The sequence below is a fragment of the Glandiceps talaboti genome, chromosome 23 (genome assembly GCF_964340395.1).
Source record: "Glandiceps talaboti chromosome 23, keGlaTala1.1, whole genome shotgun sequence".
NCBI lineage: Eukaryota > Metazoa > Hemichordata > Enteropneusta > Spengelidae > Glandiceps > Glandiceps talaboti.
Window position 1 is genome coordinate 8,931,912 of NC_135571.1, and position 23,820 is coordinate 8,955,731.

The 23,820-nt window shown below is 36.4% G+C and overlaps 2 protein-coding genes across 2 annotated transcripts; both read left to right on the plus strand.

The window, feature by feature from the left end:
* The first annotated feature begins 74 nt into the window (after positions 1 to 74).
* On the plus strand, positions 75 to 6,722 carry LOC144452857 (uncharacterized). Its single transcript, XM_078144042.1, has 3 exons — positions 75 to 427; positions 3,086 to 3,218; positions 3,866 to 6,722. Exons 1-3 carry the CDS (start codon positions 378 to 380, stop codon positions 5,621 to 5,623), a joined length of 1,941 nt encoding a protein of 646 aa, XP_078000168.1. The 5' UTR covers positions 75 to 377; the 3' UTR covers positions 5,624 to 6,722.
* A 1,301-nt stretch (positions 6,723 to 8,023) lies between these two features.
* On the plus strand, positions 8,024 to 18,528 carry LOC144453223 (DEP domain-containing protein 7-like). Its single transcript, XM_078144500.1, has 9 exons — positions 8,024 to 8,096; positions 9,611 to 9,819; positions 10,588 to 10,682; positions 11,646 to 11,756; positions 12,336 to 12,517; positions 13,867 to 14,056; positions 14,626 to 15,010; positions 15,847 to 16,048; positions 18,332 to 18,528. The coding sequence occupies exons 1-9, from the start codon at positions 8,024 to 8,026 to the stop codon at positions 18,526 to 18,528; spliced, it is 1,644 nt and encodes a 547-aa protein (XP_078000626.1).
* The last annotated feature ends 5,292 nt before the right edge of the window (positions 18,529 to 23,820 follow it).

Here is a 23,820-nt window from a genome sequence, read left to right on the forward strand (position 1 = left end):
ATGGAAGTGTATATATTGTGCAATGGGGCCAAATAAAAAAAATAGTGATAACCCAACCAACCCTAGTTTGAACTACGTCACAGTTCAGAATCGTCTGTGGCCAAACGCATGCGTGAATTCGTCGAACAAGCCAGCTGAACACACCCATTTCTTTTTAAACGCTTCTAGGAAATTTCAAGTGTTTTCTGTTAGCTCCAACTCGTCAAATTCAACCATCTTGATTCGCCGAATGCACATTTATTGACCTGTCTGTTGATTTAGTACGTGTTTTCTGTAGATGTGTCTTTGTTGCTCTCGTGAACATTCAGCGTCTAAACGTTCAGTGATTGCGGTCAAGCCCAACATGATACGATGGCCCAGCTTTACGACAGTAACATATGTATTTTAAGTGTACACGTGTACATGTCAATGACATAAGCGATACAAGGTGAGTCGATGACATTGTTTGCTTCATATTTCTATTAAGATGTACTTTTCCAGCCGAGAAACTACAAAGTACACATGGTGTAACGACCACAGCCTTATGTGAATCTGAATGGCTGTCTATTTTATATCAACTAAAGTGTCGTAAGTTCGTGAACCTCAAAGAGAAAGTAAATAACAGTATGTGATCTTAATTAGAAGGTAAAGACAACGTATCCATTCTAAGTAACTAGGTAGAACGTACAAAGTTTATATGATAGGATGTCAGGTTAGCTTTCAATACCGTTTCATTCGAGATAATTGCAAGTACCGGCTTCAGTAATGCTACAAATGTAACTGAACAGGGGCCTGGGCTTAGTTTAGATGTTTTCAGGCGTACATTTGGCTAAATTCTCAAGGCACTCGCAGTATTTTACTTTAAATACTGGCGCATATTGCAATTGACTGAACTCAAACCATGTATTAAGATATGACTATAAAAGATCAGATGACGTAATTTATTCTACGTTTGAAAACATTTCGAGGAAATCTCTACTATGCTGTCAACTGTTTTAACAGTGCCAGACGACAATTGTATTAAGGTCATAGAAGATATATATGTATCGACAGTAAATTCTACTAATTTATAGTTTAATCTAGACTGTCGACAGTCGCTCTCGCCATTTTTTCCTACGTTTTATCTAAACTCCGATCCGGCGCAACACTAGTATAATCGCAAACTGATAAACCGAGTGGTCGAGGGCCGAAGGTCCGAGCCTTCGGCCCTCGATCACTTTGCGATTAGACTAGTGTTGCGTCGGATCGGAGTTTAGATAAAAACGTAGGAAAAAAAAAGGTGCGAGCGACTGTCGACAGTCTAAGTTTAATCCAGAAACTTTTTATGTTTGTATTTTCCCTTGAGGAAGGAGCCAATTAACTCGGCTTGTACAAATTGAATTTTTGACAATATTTTAGCATTATGTATTGGTGTAATAACTTGGAGAATTTGCACTTTCACTTTGAATATACGGAAATGTATGGTGTGTGGTTGCCTGTGACTGTGTGGCTGTGCCTACGTGACTGTGTGGCAACACCTGTGTGTGCCTGAGTGCAATTTCATTTTCTTCATAAGTAATAATAAAGCAGTTTTGTCTTACGTGTATTTCAATGTGAGATATCAATATTAATTTTACAATGCAACAAGCATTATTGACTATATACAACCCGCGAAAAACACAAGTGTGTTTGTTTGCATGAGGTGAGCCAAGGAAAGACTTCACACAGAGACAAAAGTAGGTAAAAACAACAATACAACTGATACAAAAAACAACAGTGGGTGCCTTTGATGTGGTTTCACATGACGTTTTCATCAGTTTCTTTATATCTGTGGAAGTTACAATGTAACTAACATTTGGACTCAAATATATAGTGTATAGTGTTCAATCAGTAGACAGAGTAATGGCGTCCAGGCTAGCGCTCCTGTCGTGTTTACATTGATTTGATAAGTTACTGACACGAATTACATTGTATATCTTTGCATGAAACTTGTCTCATTCCTGCTTATCACAAGCAAGCAAACGCATCAGTATTGTTTTCGCAGGTTAGAGCGGCATTAGTTATAGATGTCGCTCTTCTCATGACAATTAAAGGGGTCGATCAGTTATTTTTATTGTTTTTTTAGTTATAATAACCTTAAGAATTGACAATGTACATGATGATGATACTTTCAATTCCTGAATGACATAACACAGTTGAAGTCAGAAGGTTACAGCAATAAATGAAATGATAATATTTTGCGAATAGATACGCGCTTATGGGGTCGCAGTCTTACAATCAGTGACCTTATACATTTCTAATCCCGCCGTAGATGGCGTCAGTTTTTACTATTTCACTCCGCTGGAGAAATATGGGGTCGGCTGGGTCATGGGACACATAGATTAAATAAGGTACAGTCACCCTTAGGCCAAAAAAAATTGTTTCCTGTAATATATTTGTCTGTCACTCAATCTACTATTTATGGCAGTTACTGTTCTTTTTATTTAGTACTTTAGAGCAAGTGTGTATGTGGGGTAGATGTCATTTGCTTGTTCATGATTGGCTTTGCTATCTTCAATGGAGTAGGGAGGGTTATTTTTGTGTTTTCCCCCGGAACTGCATGGGCTGTACAGTACAAAATACACTAAAATAGACCGACGCGGGGGGGGGGGGGAAGGGTATTTAATTGATGCGCGTGCTGACCAGAACAATTCTTCTCTCTCTCTCTCTCTCTCTCTCTCTCTCTCTCTCTCTCTCTCTCTCTCTCTCTCTCTCTCTCTCTCTCTCTCTCTCTCTCTCTCTCTCTCTCTCTCCCTCTCTCTCTCTCTCTCTCTCTCTCCCCCACCCTCCCTCCTCTCTCTCTCTCTCTCTCTCTCTCTCTCTCTCTCTCTCTCTCCTCTCTCTCTCTCTCTCTCTCTCTCTCTCTCTCTCTCTCTCTCTCTTCTCTCTCTCTCTCTCTCTCTCTGTTTGGCCTGATATCGTACTATGATATTGTACGCATACTGATCTTAAAAGAGAAAGTTACGTATGTATTAGTTGGATATTGGCCTATACATAAATGATCTAACCATAGGTTTATAGAGACAAGAAATGAAGAGGTCCTCATAAGAAAATGATTATATTTTTCTTGCAATGTAATTTCTTGAAGGTCAGCTGCTATGGATTCTAAAATCGGTGCGTGTTGGCGCTGTGGACAGCCAGGAAGAATAAAGTGTCCTGAATGTCAGTTCGCCCTCTACTGCAGGAAGACGTGTATGTACGATGATAAATTTAGACATAAGGTGTGTATTGTTAGATTTTAAATGGAATAATCGAGATAGAAAAAGTATTTGTTGTTTGTAGTTCCTCAGGCTATCTAACTCACTTATTCCATTGTTCTGCTGTGAAATGTTGTGTAGCATGGTGTGGTGTATGGTGGTGGTGTGTGTGTGTGTGTGTGTGGGGGGGGGGGGTTGTACTGCATGTTACTGTATTGTATTGTATTGTATTGTGTTGTGTTGTGTTGTGTTGTGTTGTGTTGTGTCGTGTCGTGTCGTTTAGTATTGCATCGCATCGCATTGTATTGTATTGTATTTTACTTTATTTTACTGTTCTGTACTGTGTTGTACTGAACTGTAGTGCGCTGTGTTGTGTTGTGTTGTGTTGTGTTGTGTTGTGTTGTGTTGTGTTGTGTTGTGTTGTGTTGTGTTGTGTTGTGTTGTGTTGTGTTGTGTTGTGTTGTGTTGTGTTTTATTGTGTTGTGCTGTGCTGTGCTGTGCTGAACTGTACTGCACTGCAGTGCGCTATGCTGTGTTGTACTGTACCGTACTGCATGGACCATGGCATGGTATTGTAATTGCAATACATGTCTTCAAATGTAACTTTCTCCAGCTAAAACTCTCTTTTTTAAAATATATAATTAGTGTGTTCTTTTCATATTACTTTCTAGAATGAGTGTAAACATTCTGAGAAAAATAAGAAGTGTCATCACTGCCAGAAAATCACAAGTACAAGGCAATGTTCAGGTTGTCTATCTGTATGGTACTGTGGTCGTGAGTGTCAAGGAAAGAATTGGCCAAGTCATAAAATGCAATGTTTAAAGATCAAGAATGACATCATTACAGTAGCGAAGACATCACAAGGGAGTTTCTGGAGACATACTACGGAGAGTGGTCCTATCAAAGAAACAAATGTTTACTACTGGGGAAATACACCCGCCGTAGACTTGTTAAACCTAGAACAAAATGAATGGAGCAGTGGGTATTACCCTGATAAGTTAGCTCTCTTGCTGGCTGGTGTTGGTGACTTAAGAAACGTCATTAAAACAGGTGCATCCTTACCAATGCAGTTCAAAGGTCAAGTCGCATTTTACTTAAATGATTTTGAACCGCAGATTATGGCACGTAATGTGTTGTTTCTGTATATGATGTGTACTTGTGATGACGTCCATGAGATGGCAGAAGCGTTGGTCCAAATATGGTATTCCTTGTGTCTGACGATTGACAATTGCGAGATAGTAGAGGATCATCTCGAGGAATTATTAAAGATTGATCAAGATACCTTCCGAACAAGAACCAAGGGACAGTTAGTTATTTCGGCCAATCACTTCAAATCGCTAAAGCCGATATGGTATGACTGGTCTAAGTTGTCTAAAGAGGGAGGACCGAGACACCATATACACAAACAACGTCACATGTGGATCCAGAAGAAACTTGGCATTGAAGAAGGTTGGTCAACATACTTCAATTGTGTTCCTCAGCAACACCGACAGTCTTTACTGGAATGGGCGAAAGACGGTATCCTCATGACTCCGTTGGATCCCCGGAAACCAGAAGCAGTTTTCCAGAATGTAACCTTGCTCGGTAGAAATCCAATGTTAGCAACACCTTTGGAAGGCGATGTCCGTCAGCTCACTCCAGGGTATATAGGGTATGTAGACTACCCAAACTGGTTCAAGAGAGAGACCATGGTGTATACCATTTCACCGTACAGTTTTCCATTCAGTGGATGGGACTATGTTGAAGCTAAATCCTACTGCAATGTACCAACTGTACAAACAATGTTTGCCAACTATATCTCGCATGTTATTGAGGACTTCATTGGCAAGGTACAGAATGGTCAGTGTATGTTCCATGCAATATTAGCTGATTGTTTTAAGTTGAATGCGAGTCTGAATCCGGACGAGATTACATTTGACCGTATTACGACATCTAACCTGGCAGACCATTACTCCATTCCTGCGATTCTGGACTTCTTCAAACCTTTTGTGAAGAAATCAAATCCAAATTCTATGGTAATTACAGAATTGATGAACTGGTATGAAATTGTTCGTGCTTCTGGGCTGAAACCTGCGGTTGAAATTAAAGAGAATTTCATGCTCGACTTAGCTAAAGAAACTGGGCGTCCAATTTTTGATATTAGTTTCAACGTACATGGAATCAAGGAGTACGACGATTACATGCCATCATTCCTGAGCTACCTGAGATCCGATTTCTACCTACATAAACAGAAAGACATCGGCAAGGAAGCGGGTCATAAAAATATTCCTAAAATCTCTGAAGTTCTTAACTATGATGGTTGGAAACTACGTGATTTCACTCGTGAACTCAATCGTGTGATTCCACACAAATGGAGACGAAATATTCGACACGTGACACGTAACTATGGATACGAGAGAAATTTGGAGTGGACGATAGGTATAGCATAGTAGATTCAGACATTTTTTGAGGATGAAACCGCAGAATTGGGCATTTGTTAGCCGACATTCAAGAAACTGTCCGTAATCAATGCTTCTTTCTGTGTAGGTTTATGGAAAATATATGTAAATATGATGTGATAATGATATGTCTTCTAACACACCTGCAAGCCGAGCTTACAAGTTGGTATCGATGGGTACAACCAACGAAGCTGTCCGTGCAAAATCGCCAGCGTTCATTTCCAGTGCAGCGAAACAAAATTTTGCAATCTTTATGGAGAGAAAGAATAGATATATGTTGTGGTGGGAGAGCAGTATTTTTGTTAAGGGGGGGGGGGGGGTACAGCTAGCTCCTACCTTCTAAACAAAGGGTAATTTTTCATTCATATAGACTATGTTTTCATATACACGACACGTCTAGCTTGCCGCCCACTGATTAAACCAAAACTAAAAGAAAGAAAAGAATCAAAGATCAAACCGTTGATGGCACACTTTTCGTGAGACAGTGCAAAAGTGAAAGATTTCGCATTGAAGCACAGACCATTGCCTATGGTTAATGTTAGTTATTATTGAACTTTACTGTAGAATTCTACATGGCGACCAATACGAGTATTATGTTAACCCCGCCACATATAGTATTGAACAAGAAGTGGGTAGAGTGAACAGGATTTTCAGACTTGAACGAATGGTGTCCTAGGTCTAGTAGGTAAATTAAATTTTGTAAACTTGAATAAGGCCTAAGGACATATTCACAAACTTGGTGTGATACTTATTAGTATTACCGAGTAAACAAAAACAGAAACTTGTCTTCTATGCAGTGAAATAACTACTACATCATTAGATGATACAAGATAAGTAACCGGGTCTATGCCGGTATACACGTGTGTTAAATAATTATTATAAGTCTCTATATTCAGTGGTATCTGGTCCTTCTTTATTCAAATATATAGTACTCCTTGGATTGTATCCACACCTATATTACAACTTCAAATTGTTTTTTTTTATATTTTTCGGTTGTTTTAACATTTTACAATGATCATATATTGATAAGGAATGTGCATTAGATATTAATACAATGATTTTCTCCTTTAAAAAATGTGAAAGAACATAGAGTGAGTCAGTGTTTATAACTTTATTTACAGATTACATCCTCTATGTACAATAAACTGTTTACACGAGTATTACTCTGGTTTATTTACTTATATTCGATTATATATATATATATATATATATATATATATATATATATATATATATATATATATATATATATATATATATATATATATATATATATATATATATATATATATATATATATATATATATATATATATATATATATATATAGTTTTGATAGTTCTGGAACTCTTTAGAAAGAGTTCCAGAACTATCAAAACTATTGCGCTCTGCCACTGCGGTATAGAGCACTGTCTTAGCAGATTGATACTCGCCGAGTTATATATATATATATATATATATATATATATATATATATATATATATATATATATATATATATATATATATATATATATATATATATATATATATATATATATATATATATATTATATATATGTATATATATATATATATGTGTGTGTGTGTGTGTGTGTGTGTGTACATATTTGCCCATGTATGTATATATGTATGTATGTATGTATGTATGTATGTATGTATGGATGGATGGATGGATGGATGGATGGATGGATGGATGGATGGATGGATGGATGGATGGATGGATGGATGGATGTATGTATGTATGTATGTATGTATGTATGTATGTATGTATGTATGTATGTATGTATGTATGTATGTATGCATGCATGCATGCATGCATGCATGCATGCATGTATGTGTGCGTGCGTGTGTGTGCGTACGTGCGTGCGTGCGTGCATGTATGTATTGATTTAGTGATTTTTGTGTGTAAATTATTGAGTTACAAACAAATATTGCTTATTGTTATTCACTGTTATATTAAAATTTGTCCCCAACTTTTTATTTTCCTCTGAGTCAGTTACGCGTTTACCAGACAGTTATCGCAGTATAACTCATGATTATTCAGATTGCCATTCACGCAAAAGAATACATTTGAGTTTTAAGAATGCGACAGCTCCTTCTTCTTTTTGTTGTTGATTCTTTTATGTATTAATTGGTGATGATCACATTTGAAGGATTATGTGTGTTAGGATTTTAAAAAAATAAGTCTTACATGAAAGTCCCTGCCGAGTAATTCAAAATTGATCTTGAAAACTTAATTTCATCTTGGCAAACCAAAGACCGTAGGTATTACGTGGGGCAACCGAAGTTTTCAAGAAGCGGTTACTTGAAACGCCCTCAACGGTAAGTCACTCAATCTCGTCTTGTCTCAAACCTCGCGAGATTCATAATTGGTACGAAATTCGAAAAATGGCGACGTTGATGGGAGCACAGCCTTTGCGAGAAAGAGCAACAAAGCTGAACGATTTCAACGGCAGGAAAGGTAAGATTCAGAGTATGCACTTTCCATATCACACCATTTACCCTTCTGCATTCTCAAAATGGTTATCTTAAGTCGGTCATAGTTACATTCTCGTTCACAGAAAAAGTTTAGATGCGACTTGTTCCATGTACACTCCAGTATCGTTGTCCCCACTGGGTCGCGGAACCGCGGAACTCGTCAACTATCAAATTTCTGTTCGCAGTATTTATCTTCGACATATAATTGTTTTGGCCGTTGAACATTTCACGAATAAAGAGGAAAAGTCAGTGCTTCTTTCTGCTCTAAAATGAGGCAGGTCACTTAAGTGTAGATTTGATGGTCAGACTTTTGAGAATGTGGTAAGCTACCGTCTCGTTGTCGTAACAGTAACATTGTATGTAAATTATTCGTCGCTCTCGCTAAGCAGTAACAACGCTAGCGCCACTAAAATCACATCATGCTGTTAATACACAAACGTATTTCTTTCGTCAGAAGCATTACAGAAATGAATTTAATAAGTGTTGACGTTGACCCCACTACAAAACTTGCCGTAAAACATTGTTTATTGTACTTGACAGAGTTGGCCTATTCATGGATGTACATCCAATGATCCATGGCCTAATTGATTTTGGAGATAATTGAATTGTGCAATGGTAAAACATAATTAGAAATGTTTTAATTAGAAGATAAACGAACCACCAAAATATTACCATTTACAAAACGTTTAGTAGTTGTAAACGGTTGAACCCATAAAACCAATGAACCGAGTCGCTCAGGGTATTAGTATTACTCGGTTACTTTGCCGTGACTCACATGTCACATGAATGTAACAAAGGGAACCAAGATAATGACCTTGAACTCTACAGAATTGAGACAGAAACTGAAAGAAGCTGTTGTAGATCTGTTGGTGAAGAAAACAAACATTTACTGACAATACTGTTTCATAGTTTGAAGGGCAGTACATGTAGTTACATTTAGTAAAATCCAACACATCCAAGGAAGTTGTCTTACTGGGGTTTGTCACTGAAATGGTGCCACACCATGTGGTATAATTCTATCATGCAAACTTGATCATTTTCTTCCTTCTTTTGCCAGGGTCTCCAAAAATTGCAAAAATACTGTATTTGTTGTGACTTTGCTCTGTTATGGTGGCCCTAGTAAACTCTTGAAGTGTCTAATTAAAGTGTACAAATATATATAATAATAATAATAATAATTTATTCTCAAATTAATGATAATAATACATAGCAGTTTTTTTTATATACATTGTACTGTAGAGAAAAAGACTGAAAAATAGTTGGTCAAGCAACTAATCGAGTTCAGCCTCATTACAATATTTATATTATTTTTTTTTACAAAATCAATTATTTGACGTGTTCCTATTTTAAATATGTATTGTCATATTCAGTGATTTACTAAGAATCCTAGGTTGTAACATAGATTTTAGAGAAAGTTATTTAGATTATAGTTGTGTGTGTGTTTCCGTTTTATTTGTCAAGTTTTAAAATTTGATGAGTGAATCTGTTTGACTTCAGGTCCATTCCGATTTACACAACTATGGAATGACATCATAGAACACTTGAAAGACAATGTAGAAGTAAGAAAGAGAAGACAGATGATGAAAACACATGAGAATTGTTTTACTGGTACTGAGGCTGTAGATTCTCTGATTGCATTCTTACTGAGGGTTAGTCATATACTAGGATGTGATATCACAAGAGAGAAAGCAATCAAACTGGCACAGGTAAGATCATTTTCCAGATATTTAAAGTGTTTTCCCTCTGAGGTCAACTTTTGAGTAGTTTGGTAAGCAACAATAACATGTATATGTTACAGTGTAAACTAAATGACATACTAGGATGTGATATCATGTGGGATAACGCAATCAAACTAGCACAGGTAAGGATGTCTGATTTTTTCCTTTAGATATTTCAAATTGAATTATTTTCTCTCTGATGTCAACTTTTTAGTAGTTTGGTACAAAATGTGTGTAATTTTTATCATAAAAAGGGGCTAAGTTTTCGTAGATTTAACTCTGCAAATTCTTCCCAGTCAACTATCAGTGTGTTTGGTTCGAAAAAAAATACTGAAATTTAAAAACAAACATTTTTATTAATTGATAGTGAACTCTGTTCACTCAATGTATTGTTTCTAACTACTGGTATCTTATCTAAGTGGCTAAAACTTTTAAACACTTCAAAGACAATTACAGGGACAATTTTTCTGCCTAACTTTTACTTTGTATATATCTGGGGTATTTTCACAATCTGTTTGTATATTTAGATCCTTTACTAACTTTTAATGTATTTCAGAGTGGAAATTTTTAATCCACTCAGTGGATTGAAAATTTTGTGTGTGATTGATGAATTTATGTACGAGGGCCTCAATGGAAAGAAACCAAGCCTTTAAACATTTTGTGTTGTTTGTAATGCTATTGAGTTTTACCCTGAAGAAAGATATTTGACAATGATGATAACTGTTTTGTAATCTTTTGTTACTGTACATATTACAGGCATTAATGGAAAGTCACGTGTTTGAATGTGTGACATGCAGTCATGGTCAAACTAAGAAGACTATCTTTGAAGACAGCAATAGTTGTCTATATAGGTAGGTTACATTGTTCTCTACCACTGAATTATCTAGTATATTATGATGTATGAATGCACCCATAGACCCTACATGAAATGATGCACCATGCATATGAAATTAATGTGTGTGAATCCTTGACACCATGTATCTGAAATTAATGTGTGAATCCCTGACACCATAAATGTGTATTTAATATGCATAGATCTAGGTCATTGACACTGCATGTGGCAATGCATTGTATCCACTGGTTATTTAAAAATCACTGGTGTCAATGAATATAAGTGTGCTTTTATTTCCAAATGTATTTGACAGCCTTCTTTCTTACTTTGTAAATTCAAAGACCCTCACTGTTTTGTAACACCATGAGGGCAGACTGTTAATAAAAGTTAAAATATTAATGACAGCAACAATAACAACAAAGAAAGTTCAAGTTCAACAAACAAGTCAGCTTGGTAGATCAATGAATGGCAAAGATTATACAAGTTAGTATTTCAACTTTGTAAAGACCACTGAAAATTCAATCTGTTTTGGTCAATGATCCTCATCAAAATGGAAAACTTCATAGTATTAGTATTTGTTATAGCTGAAAGGGATATAGATAAGGTCAAATAAAAAAAAAATGCTTGGTTCTGATAACGCCAAATTTCAAAATTGAGTGTGTAGGTAAGATTTTTATTCATAATTTTTTTTTATAACTCTTCTTTGGTCTGGTTCAGGGTATGTTTTTTTGTTGTTTATCTAGAGCCCTTCCATATGGTCTTTGCATTATGGGTTACACAAGGCAATGACACCTTCAAATCTCACTTTCACTGTGCAATTTTTTGGGGATTTTTTGTTATTTTTTTCGAATTACCTAAAAATAGTTCAGGTGGGAAGTAAAAAAAACAAGGTTGGGTTGGGTTATCGGAACCAAACAATTGCTTTTTTTACCCAAGGGCAATTCAGTCATACTAATAGTAATAATTTGTTTTTTTTCTTCAGATTTTGTGATGACACAAGTCGTGTGACTCCAAGAAAAGAGTCCAAAAGTCCAAAAACAAGAAGGCGACGAAGAAGTAGTTTTGGACTTACAAAACATAAACAAGCAGTCAGGTATGTGATCAAGTGCATTGTGTTGGTATGTTTCTGGGTACATGTACCATGCACCCTGTAGTCTTCACTTCCAAAATTGGTCCACCAGGGACTATAACTGGAAGGTTATGATGAGAGTGGTGGTGGGTATTTAGATTTCTTATGTGGATTTTGAATGTCTCACAAGATTGAATGTTAACACTACTTTGTGGTTACCTGTTAAATCAAGTCCACCCATTGTTAATTTCAAGCTCTGATTAGGACATTCACTTATTTCTATGTTCCTCATGACCCAACCAACCTTGTATCTTTTTCAGTCTGGCAATATGATAAAAAATGACACCCTCAGTTGCTGTTGCACTTTGCCTATACCTGAACCCCCATGTCGTATGAGTTTCAGTGTGGATACTCAAGGTATTGCCACTCATGCTTGCAGCTCTTTCTTTTGCACTTTCACTCTCTACACTCATGAAAATACGGCCACAGAGAACATGGGTTTAATCAATCTGCAAGCCTGAGTGGAAATATCCTTGAGTAAATGTAAATAGTTGGAGTATGTTCCAGAAAATGTGACTTTCAATATCTATTTGTTGATTACAGGGCAGCTCTGAATGGCTCTCCTGATATCAATCGTGTTATCAGTAATCCTAATCCTTTCAGTCCATATGGAGAATTATTTCATCGAATCTTACATGGCAGTGAACGTAGAACTCAATCCTCTACTCCTTGTGGTACACCACGCGGTAGTCCTAGAGTCATCATGAAACAGTTAGCACCAACAGGTAGGCTATACTCAATACTCAAAATTCAACATGTATGTGTAGTGAACGTAAAAGTCATTCTAGTACTCCTTGCGATACACCAAATGGTAGTCCTAGGGTCATCACAAAACAGTTAGCACCAGCAGGTAGGTTATATTCAATACTCAAACTTCCACATGTACAGTTAACATAGAACTCAATCTTGTACTCCTTGCGGTACACCAAACAGTGAACATAGAACTCAATCTTGTACTCCTTGCGGTACACCAAACAGTTAACATAGAACTCAATCTTGTACTCCTTGCGGTACACCAAACAGTTAACATAGAACTCAATCTTGTACTCCTTGCGGTACACCAAACAGTGAACATAGAACTCAATCTTGTACTCCTTGCGGTACACCAAACAGTTAACATAGAACTCAATCTTGTACTCCTTGCGGTACACCAAACAGTTAACATAGAACTCAATCTTGTACTCCTTGCGGTACACCAAACAGTTAACATAGAACTCAATCTTGTACTCCTTGCGGTACACCAAACAGTTAACATAGAACTCAATCTTGTACTCCTTGCGGTACACCAAACAGTGAACATAGAACTCAATCTTGTACTCCTTGCGGTACACCAAACAGTGAACATAGAACTCAATCTTGTACTCCTTGCGGTACACCAAACAGTGAACATAGAACTCAATCTTGTACTCCTTGCGGTACACCAAACAGTGAACATAGAACTCAATCTTGTACTCCTTGCGGTACACCAAATGGTAGTCCTAGGGTCATTGTGAAACAATTAGCACCAGCAGGTAATTTATATTCAATACTCAAAATTCCACATTTATATGTAGTGAACATAGAAGTCATTCTAGTACTCTTTCTGGTACACCTTGTGATACTCCTACAGTCATCAGCAGGTATACCTTTACTATTTATGTGTAAGCTTTCTTTTGAGACCTTGTCTTTGACCTTCAGGGTCAATTTAATATCGACATCAAGCTATTTGCTGCATATCACAGACACTTTTTAGTATTTATTTGTTGTCACTAGTTTCTTCTCACCATTTAGTCACTCAGAGACATAGAAAAATATCGGGGAATTGCCCCGAATACCCACACTGGAACTCATGTGGCATGGGGTTCTGTTATTATTACATATCTGGTTATCTGAAACAACAAATTGCTGTAAAATTGTACCATGTGATCGTACACTTTTGTGTACAACTAATAGCGTTCTCATTTGTATATCATTTGCATATAGTTATGCAATAATGTTTTCGGTTTTGAACGGCAATGCAAATACCACAAGTATGTACATGCAGCAGTGCAATTTATCTCTTATACGTATGTAATATTTTTTATTTCTTCATCAGATATTAACCTAATCTGGAAAGAAATAGCCCTGGAAAGGTTACTACATATCGTTGACCTACCCTTTCTAGACCATGTATTACAACTGATGTTAGTTGACACCAAGACTACGAAGGATGATGGACAGAATGTCGTTATTTCAAATGCATTTGCCAGAGGTGATAGTCCATTTATGAAAAGGAGTTTAGTAAGGTATGATTGGTGTTTTTCTTGTTTTGTGATAATCTTGATTTTCTATATTAGGTAAATTTTAATGCATTTAGGAGGGCCAGAGGAGAAATATATGAAAATACATGTAGCAGTGTTTTTTGCTAAGGTTTGGGAACCCCGGTAACAGAGGAGGGCAATCTGGTACAATTTGCAAATCTTTCCAGACCACATAGCATAATTTTGGTGGGGAACCCTGGTGAAATGACAGGAGAACTCATGTAGATTTTACCGACTTACCCCCCTTAATGAAAACACTATCAAACCCCGGTAAAATGACAATGACTGGGGAGCTCGGATTGATTTGACCTACTTACTACCCTTAACAAAAACACTAGTATGGAACCCAAGTAAAATGACAGGGGAACCTGGTAGATTTTACCTACTTACCACCCTTAACAAAAACACTGGTATGGAACCATAGTAAAATGATTTTCCATCTTTCCATGTTTCAATCAATCAATCAATCAATCAATCAATGTTTATTTGCATAAACTAGGCCACTGGCCCTTCATTACATTTCAGTACATTTCTTTCCATATTTCTTTCCATAGTGACAGTGATCCATGGATAGTTGCAGCTCTCAATTGTCTGGATCAACATCCAGAAAGTCTACAAATAGTAGAAAGCCTGATAGGAGATAGTGGATCCATAGAAAAAGACGATATAGAGGAAGTTGAATATATCAAGAAATGTGCGTTATTCAAAGCTGTGTCAGACTTTTATCACAACCGTAAAGATCCTATGTTACCTAAAGGATTCTTTGAACTTTATCTCGCTATGCAAAAACTGTTATCAGATGGAAAGTGTGAGCAAGCTTTGGAAGCCGTTCAACTACACATGTTGCTGTTAAACAGCACAACGAGGAATAACTTGAAAAGATTACTAGATTTCATGGCATGTGCTTCATTGCCAGGCAGCATGGTGCTTAATAAGGAGGTAAGTAAGGAATGATACACTGAGAGGTGTGTGTGTGTGTGTGTGTCTGTGTGTGTCTGTGTGTGTCTGTGTGTGTGTGTCTGTCTGTCTGTCTACTGGTTTAATCCCTTCAGAGGTTTCATGGCATATCCTTCATTGCTACATACCTGTAGTACATTTTGTACATGTGTGTACAGTTCTTATAAATACATTAATGATGTAGGTAACAAACCACATGTACTGTAAGAAGTGTTTGTGTGTAACAATAATATACTCGGTAACTCTATGACAGTCTTCAACAATAATAACAGAGCCATGTAGTCATATATTCTGTCTGTGTATTGTCTGTGTTTACAGTCTGCGCTTTGTTCCATAATCATAAATGAAAGCCTTATAGAAGACAATTATTATAGAAATAACACAGTCAGTGTGCCCTCTAAGCCAATTTGACGTGCCACTGGCGCTCACAATTTCTAGTGATGCACCAAAATTTGGTGTTACCCTATCTCTTACTATGTGGTGACCAGTGTGCCCTCTAAGCCAATTTGACATGCCACTGACGCACACAATTTCTAGTGATGCACCAAAATTTGGTGCTCCCCTATCTCTTACTATGTGGTGACTCAAAAGAAATACCATTTCTTTCTTATTTTGACTCTTGGCTATCATCAGATGGCATACTGAACACAGTAGAAGTAATAATATCAAAAGTGTGGTCTCATCAACTTTCTTAAGTACTCACACATATAGTAATTTAAATCTGGGTTTATACACAGCCCTGATGAAAACATTCTAATCATCTAATGACTCGTTTATAGTTATTCATGCATACCATTTTTAATTATCTTTGTTTTCAGGTTGAAAACCGTACTTTAGTTCGGCGTACATTTACCAACGCAATTCTGAACCACCCAATGCTGACAAAGGGCCAAGCTGAACAACTTGTAATATTTATGATGGATAAACATAGTGAAGTCTTCCTGCTACCTGACGGTATTACCACCGATGTAGACCACAGAATACAGTCTGCAAGAAATGGTCGAGATGCACAGATAACAAGTAAGTCTGTATACACCTGTCATTGTCGTGAAGACTTTTACAGCACTGTCCAAGACACACTGTCAATAGGCCGTGGTTTCATTCATGTACAAAAGCGTTATTTCTGAATAGCTATTTATTCATAGATTCATTTGTAGATCAACACAACCGCCAATCAGATTGTCTCACACATATCACATGATATATCGCAAGAAATATCAGCTCTTGTTTGAGAGAATAACACGTGACTGTCTATCTACAATACTCAGTACCTGCAATACCATTTTATCTCATTTTAGAGGGTTGTCCTGGAATAAGGTTGACTTCGTCTCAGGTTTGCCTACAGTAATGCATATTCAGTTCAATATGTAACTTTATTTTTCCCAATATTAGGCAATTTGAATTTGCAACTACACAAAAATACAAACTACAATATAAATTAAACATGCCATTAAAATATGACAGTCGGTGACTGTAAATGTGCCCTCTAAGCCAAATTTGACACACCACTGACGCACACAATTTCCACACTGTGGTGGGAGCAAAATAAAATGTACTTCTGTTTGACCTGCAATAGGGGCATCTGAAACGTCTTCAGACAGGAGGGTAAGCATATGTAGCCCATGGAGTAGAAGACAACTAAGGAATTGAGTGATTGCTATTTGCATGACATATAACAAGAATTATGTAGCTCTGTGTGTGTGTGTGTGTGTGTGCGTGTGTGCGTGCATGTGTGTGTGTGTGTAAGGTGGGGACTGTCAGTAATTTTAGAATTATGGCACTGCCATTATGTCAGATGCACAAGATTTGTTAATTTCTACTAAGGTTCTTTGATTTGATTTCTAAAAACTTTTAGGATATCTTCATGGTAATGTGACAACATGAATATGTCTGAGGGCCAAGAATACAAAAAACTTGGTGCCACAAAGTAAAACTGGCAATGTACAGGATGCTTCCCCTACCCCTCTACCCCATCCCTTCCCATTGCATCCTATACGTGACAGTGTATAATACACACGCATGATGTTGTGTGCAGTTAGTTAGAACACAACTACATGCAATACAGCCAACAAGAACCACAGTACTTCATAACAGTATGTACATGTACTATATGCAGAATCCTGGCCACTACTTTACAAGTATACATGTGACAAGATAACAGCTTGCAGAGTTAGAGAGTAATAGATTTGGAGGACATTGAACTCCACCCAGTGTCCTTAGAACAAAGGTTGGCTGAATAGCATATAATTATATGCAGTGTTTGTAAAATTTCAATCGGAAAATTGGTACCAATACAGAGAGGCTTACTGTACGTAGAATTTCATATCCCAGTTTGGATAATTTAGACGGCGTAGAGTAGTGTAGTGTAAGGAAGACAGGCTGCTTCTTTGACAGGAAAAAAGGTGTGTTCTTTGTATTAGTTTGTTGCATGCCTTTTAGATAAAGTTCAAACTAAATACTATGGTTAGATTCAAAGAGTGCAAAGTTAGATATGATATATACATGCATGTTTATTATCAAATAAAATAACATCAGTACCGTCGCAATGATGTCGAAAAAGGCAAGATGATAATGAGAGAAAGTTTTTGAAAGAATCAAATGTGATAAATACTGTTGTCATCAGATAGATGTATTCCTTTTCTATTTTTTGAATTCCACAAATGTACCCCAATATAACACTTATATGTGTACAGCACAGTATAGGTCAAGACTTGCTTTCTGATTGGGCTAGCATCACACTACAAATATAGCACTGCAGGACTTGAAATTAACTTTTTTCTTTAGTAGTCCTAGTGGGCTACCAGTTTCAGAAATGAGTAGCCCAAGGATTGTGACCTGTAGTCTCATATTCCTGAACTGAAAACAGATTTCCTGTATTGGAAATATATGTGTTATTAAAATACTTTGATGTCCATAAATCTTCAATCCTCATCACATAATCAGTGGTAGCCTGAGTGGGCTACCTGCACTGGGATAGTTTGATGTTGCACCGGCCTTGCACCAATACCTCATCATCAATTATTTAACAAATTGAGGGTTAATGCCTGCACCATTCCAATGCTAACACTGGGCTGACACCTAGCCAACAAATCAGAAAGGTGTTCTTATGCTGTACTGTACAACTAGTGCACAGAGTAACGAGGCAAGGATACATGATGCATTTACATGTACTCATTCACCAAGTACTACAAGCAGTTTAGGAATTTCCTGTCTAGACTACTTTCCTTGGGAAAACATCCTGTATAACAGAGTTTCAAACAAATAGAAAAATGTCTACAATAAATGTACTATTCCTTTTTTCAGCAACATATTGTGACAAGATATCTGGAGAAGAATACGAAGACCATAAATTAAGTGTTACCCAGAATGCCTTGCAAGAGCTAATGAATCTGATCATAGATGACTTGAAACTGTCCTTGAAAGAAAAGAAGCAAAAGTTGAAACAGTTACAGAAACACCATCCTGAAGTGTACAACAAACACTTTGCCACCATGTTGTAAGTTTACCTGATGTTAAAAGGGTCTTGTGTGACTGTGGTGGCAAATCATTGGTTTAGAAACTGGCATGTATGTTTGCCCACTACTGTTGTGGCATGTCATCTTGTGTGACAGTTAATCTATCAAAACCAATTGTGGCAAATCATTGGTTTAGAAACTGGCATGTGTACTGTTGTGGCATGTCATCAAAGTTAATCCTTAAGTTGTCCTAGCCAAATGCCGAGGTGTTTCTTGTTCATATTATGGACAGAAGTTGAATCATTTTAGTTTGCCTACAGTAGTAAACTTAATACCTGATACTATAGTTCCTGATTGAATAGGAATGTCAATTCATTTGTTCAAATTCACCATCGGTGAATACTTCTAAGTTCTATACCATAGTATGGGGAGTCAGGAAATAGCGTACAGCTAGTCTGGGCCTGTCCCCTCACATATTTATATACAGAAATTCACAGCAAGGTACTTAATATGACTCAAAATATATAGTGTATTTTATACACATGATTAAAATTACATATATACAGTTGATCAGTTATACTGTGCCAGTAGATGTTGCATTTCATGAAATATAGTTCCAAGTAGGAAGAGGTAATTGTAAATATGTCTATATAATATTTTTAACAAAATATTACAGTGTAACTGTTAACATATAATATGCATGGCTACAGGGTAAAAAATCTTGCCAAGTATACGCAGCAAAGTGAAAATGTATAACATATCTATAAATAGATATAGCCACTTCATATGGTATAGGCTCGGTTTCCCAGCCTCTTGCCTCCCAGCAGAGAGTTTGGGAAAATACAGTGTCGCCGATTGTAAGGAGCAACATGGCCAATGATAAGATCTGGGATAGTCACTGATTAGACAAAAATGATTCTGAATTTTCATTTTCATTTTTTTTCAATTCTGTGTATATTTACCAGAAATCATAGTATAATAGTATAAACATTTTGAAAACCATCTTTGTAAGGAGATAAATCCAAATAATCTTCGCAAGAGTTGTCTCCATGTGATTTTACTATAGCGGTCATGTTATGGTTCAACTCTTCATGCAGCCATCTTGTAACAATTAGCAACATTGTAATTCCCCATACTCACTGCATGCTGGGAGCAAGAGGCATTGTAACCGAGACTATATATGGTAAACCTTGCTTAACAAACTAAACCTAACAATTATTAAATCGGTGTATTTCAAAAAAAATGTACATAGTGCTTTTATACACACAGCCATTTACATACAATTAAAGGATAAATAAATAACAGTAACAAACATCCCTATAATATATTATTTAATTTTCATTCTGAATTTACATTGACTTTTTTATTGCATTATTTTATTATTTTTAACACATTATTCATTGTTTTAGTACATTTCTGTTTATTTACTTTACTTGTACTATCACCTTAATGTAATGCAAGTATTAACTTTAAGAATGACTTGCATTGTACACAGTTTATAACACACAAGCAGTTCAAAGTTTCAACACTGAGCTTTCGATCTGGTTTGGTCAACGATCCTCATCAGAATAACAAAATCTCTAGTTGCAGCTGACCACTAGGTGGCAGTATGATCTGGCTTGGTCAACGATCCTCATCAGAATGACAAAATCTTTAATGACAGCTGACCACTAGGTGGCGGTATGATCTGGTTTGGTCAACGATCCTCATCAGAATGATAAAATCTCTAGTTACAGCTGACCACTAGGTGGCAGTATGATCTGGTTTGGTCAACGATCCTCATCAGAATGACAAAATCTCTAATGACAGCTGACCACTAGGTGGCAGTATGATCTGTCTTGGTCAACGATCCTCATCAGAACGATAAAATCTTTAATGACAGCTGACCACTAGGTGGCAGTATGATCTGTCTTGGTCAACGATCCTCATCAGAATGACAAAATCTTTAATGACAGCTGACCACTAGGTGGCGGTATGATCTGTCTTGGTCAACGATCCTCATCAGAATGATAAAATCTCTAGTTACAGCTCACCACTAGGTGGCAGTATGATCTGTCTTGGTCAACGATCCTCATCAGAATGACAAAATCTCTAATGACAGCTGACCACTAGGTGGCGGTATGATCTGTCTTGGTCAACGATCCTCATCAGAATGATAAAATCTCTAGTTACAGCTCACCACTAGGTGGCAGTATGATCTGTCTTGGTCAACGGTCCTCATCAGAATGACAAAATCTCTAGTTACAGCTGACCACTAGGTAGCAGTATGATCTGGTTTGGTCAACAATCCTCATCAGAATGACAAAATCTCTAGTTACAGCTGACTAAGCTTGGTCGTCAACCAAGACAGATAAAAAACTTGATGCTTAAAAACTGTGAACTGCGAACTGTTTGTATGTGCGATATAACCTGTTTATTAGAGCAATTTAAACTACCAAGCTGATGAAAATTTTCAGCTTTTTGTTGTTCTGAAGTTGCATTAGAAACAGATAAACCACATTTATGTCACATATCGAACTTTAGTTGCTGCCATTGAGCTTCAAATATTTGTGAGACTACATACTTTTGACAAAATGTCAATATACACACAAGGTAAAATGTTCCTTGAACATAGTGTTGTCTCTTCATGTATAGCGCCCTCTAGAGTTACTATTTCTACTTAACTTGCAGTTTGCCAAGTGTTTATTTCTATGAAATAAACTAACTATTTTATATGTGTCTATAAAGTTATGACACATTTGTATATAGAACAGGAAGTCATTTTCCTGAACAAATTCAAAATTATTTTGCTATTTTCTCCTGTAAATATAATGCATGTATCTCTTTTTTAAAACTAAATGTGTATTGATAATTTTGGAATGTTTTTATTTTCTTTATAAAAATGCAAACATTACACACCTGGTTGCATTTTCCAGTCAGTTTTAATTTAGTGTGTTGTCCCTCTGTTTTGTCTAGTTATTTTATTTTATAGCCATTTGTATTTACATTGTTTTGTTACTTTTAACTTGTGATAATCATTTTTATATTTAATCATGTTGTCTTTGATTTTGATTTAATTCAGTGTTCACCTTCAAACTAATAATGCAGTAATTGCATGAGTCTGAAAATGTGGATTGGTAGATAATAATTGTACATCAATGAGATAAGTGTTACTAGTATGTGTTACTACTCTGGCAATCAAGGTCTGTTTGCTCTTGATCAGCGTTACTAGTATGTGTTACTACTCTGGCAATCAAGGTCTCAGTTTGCTCTTGATCAGCGTTACTAGTATGTGTTACTACTCTGGCAATCAAGGTCTCAGTTTGCTCTTGATCAGCATTACCAGTATGTGTTACTACTCTGGCAATCAAGGTCTCAGTTTGCTCTTGATCAGCGTTACTAGTATGTGTTACTACTCTGGCAATCAAGGTCTGTTTGCTCTTGATCAGCGTTACTAGTATGTGTTACTACTCTGGCAATCAAGGTCTCAGTTTAAGATAGAAACGAACTAAAACTATCGTTGCAACATATTGATGTACAGTTTTGTGGACTTCCAATCTTTACATTATTGTGATCACAGGATGATTAGATTCACACAATATAGGAACCGCTATCACCAACTTGTGTAATATAACACACCAAGCAACAATAGTTTTTGTATGTGTTTATCTTTGTAAACCAAGACCTTGATTGCCAGAGTGCCGAATGGAAACAAAATAAGTGGTTTGCCTACGTAAAGTCAAATTGTACGTATAAGGAAATTTACCATGATATTGCTGCTTCAGCTTTATTTTATAATATTTTTTACATTTTTTGACAAAATAACAATGCAACCTGCTTTGTATATCCATTTATAAACTTCTAAAATGTACAGTAATAGTAGAACTCAATCAAATGTATATAAATAGTGTATTATAGATTATGTATGACGTAGGTATTGTCTCAGATTGTTACAATCGTTATAATCTTCACAACGATTTCATTTCAATAAGTACACTTTGTTTGTATTTTCTTTTTTATTCACTGTAGTGTACACCAACATTATAATCGCCAAAATGCTTTCCTCTGTGCACTGAGACAATGAATCTGATAATTAATGTTTAGTAGCAGAAATCCACAGTTAATACCCATGTTATAGTTATCCACTGCCAATGAGTAACACTGAAGTAAAGCACTTTCTCTATGTGCTACACTAATTTATAGCATACATATCAAGTGTAAAAATATACTGTTTCAATTGGTTTATTTACAAACCTAGCATGTGGCCTTTCTAATGTGGTCAATTAGCAAATGAAACAGTATACTTTTACACTTGACATGGATGCTATAAATGATCGTGGTACATACACAAAATTCTTTACTTTGGTGTTATGGGTTGTATGAATTTGTACCACAATCTGAGACAGTACCTTGATATATTTTGTTCTTTAGTAGTGTAGATTAGATGTTAGCTCTATATCTTAATAAATGAGACTTGCTTTTGTGCAATAAATAAAGTTAATGTTTAAACTATTTGCTTGTTGTTATTTATTTTGTTCACAAGTTTGTTTTGAATTTTTCTTTTTAGGTTATTCACATTATACATGTATGACAAATGTATGTGATAAACTCTAATCTTAATTTCTTATTGACATCAACTACTCCCATACCAATGTTGTAATAAAAGAGATGCAGTATGCTATGAGAGGACTTTATTATTATGTTATATCCATTATCCCCAAATTTTACCCTGTATCATAATTATGACAAATTTGTGAAATAATGTTGATGTGGAGACTTGTGTGTCCTCATCTTTGCATCTTCTTATTAGGCCTAAAGAATTGTTTGGTTCCGGTTACCTGACCCCATCTAGTTTTTCACTGCCGACTCTCAACATTTTTTTACGTATTCGAGAACAAAATAATAAAATTGCGAAAATTGTGTAAAGTCTAATGAGAATAGTGGATCACCATAACTGCTTGGGGGGGGGGGGACTGAGGGGAGGGGGATTTCAAACTAATACCAGAGGGCTACCCACAAACCTTCGCTCTCCATGACCCAAGTGTGGCACATCGTACAATGTACAAAGTTTTCTTGAATTACAGGAGAGAGGTGTACAAAAAGATGTCGAGTTCGTGCGCCGAATTTGTTTATTTCAACCCATGTATAATTTCTTTAATACCGTGGTCAACGAGAAAGGTCAGAAACCCGTTGTCATAGAGGCCGATGATTTGGCACAGAATCCACGTGATGTGTTACAGAGATATTGCAAAGCCACTGGAATTGCATTCTACGAAAGTATGCTGAATTGGAAACCAAATAATGTCTGTTTTGGGCATGAATTGCATGTCACTTAGTCTGTAAGGTACGCCGTGACGG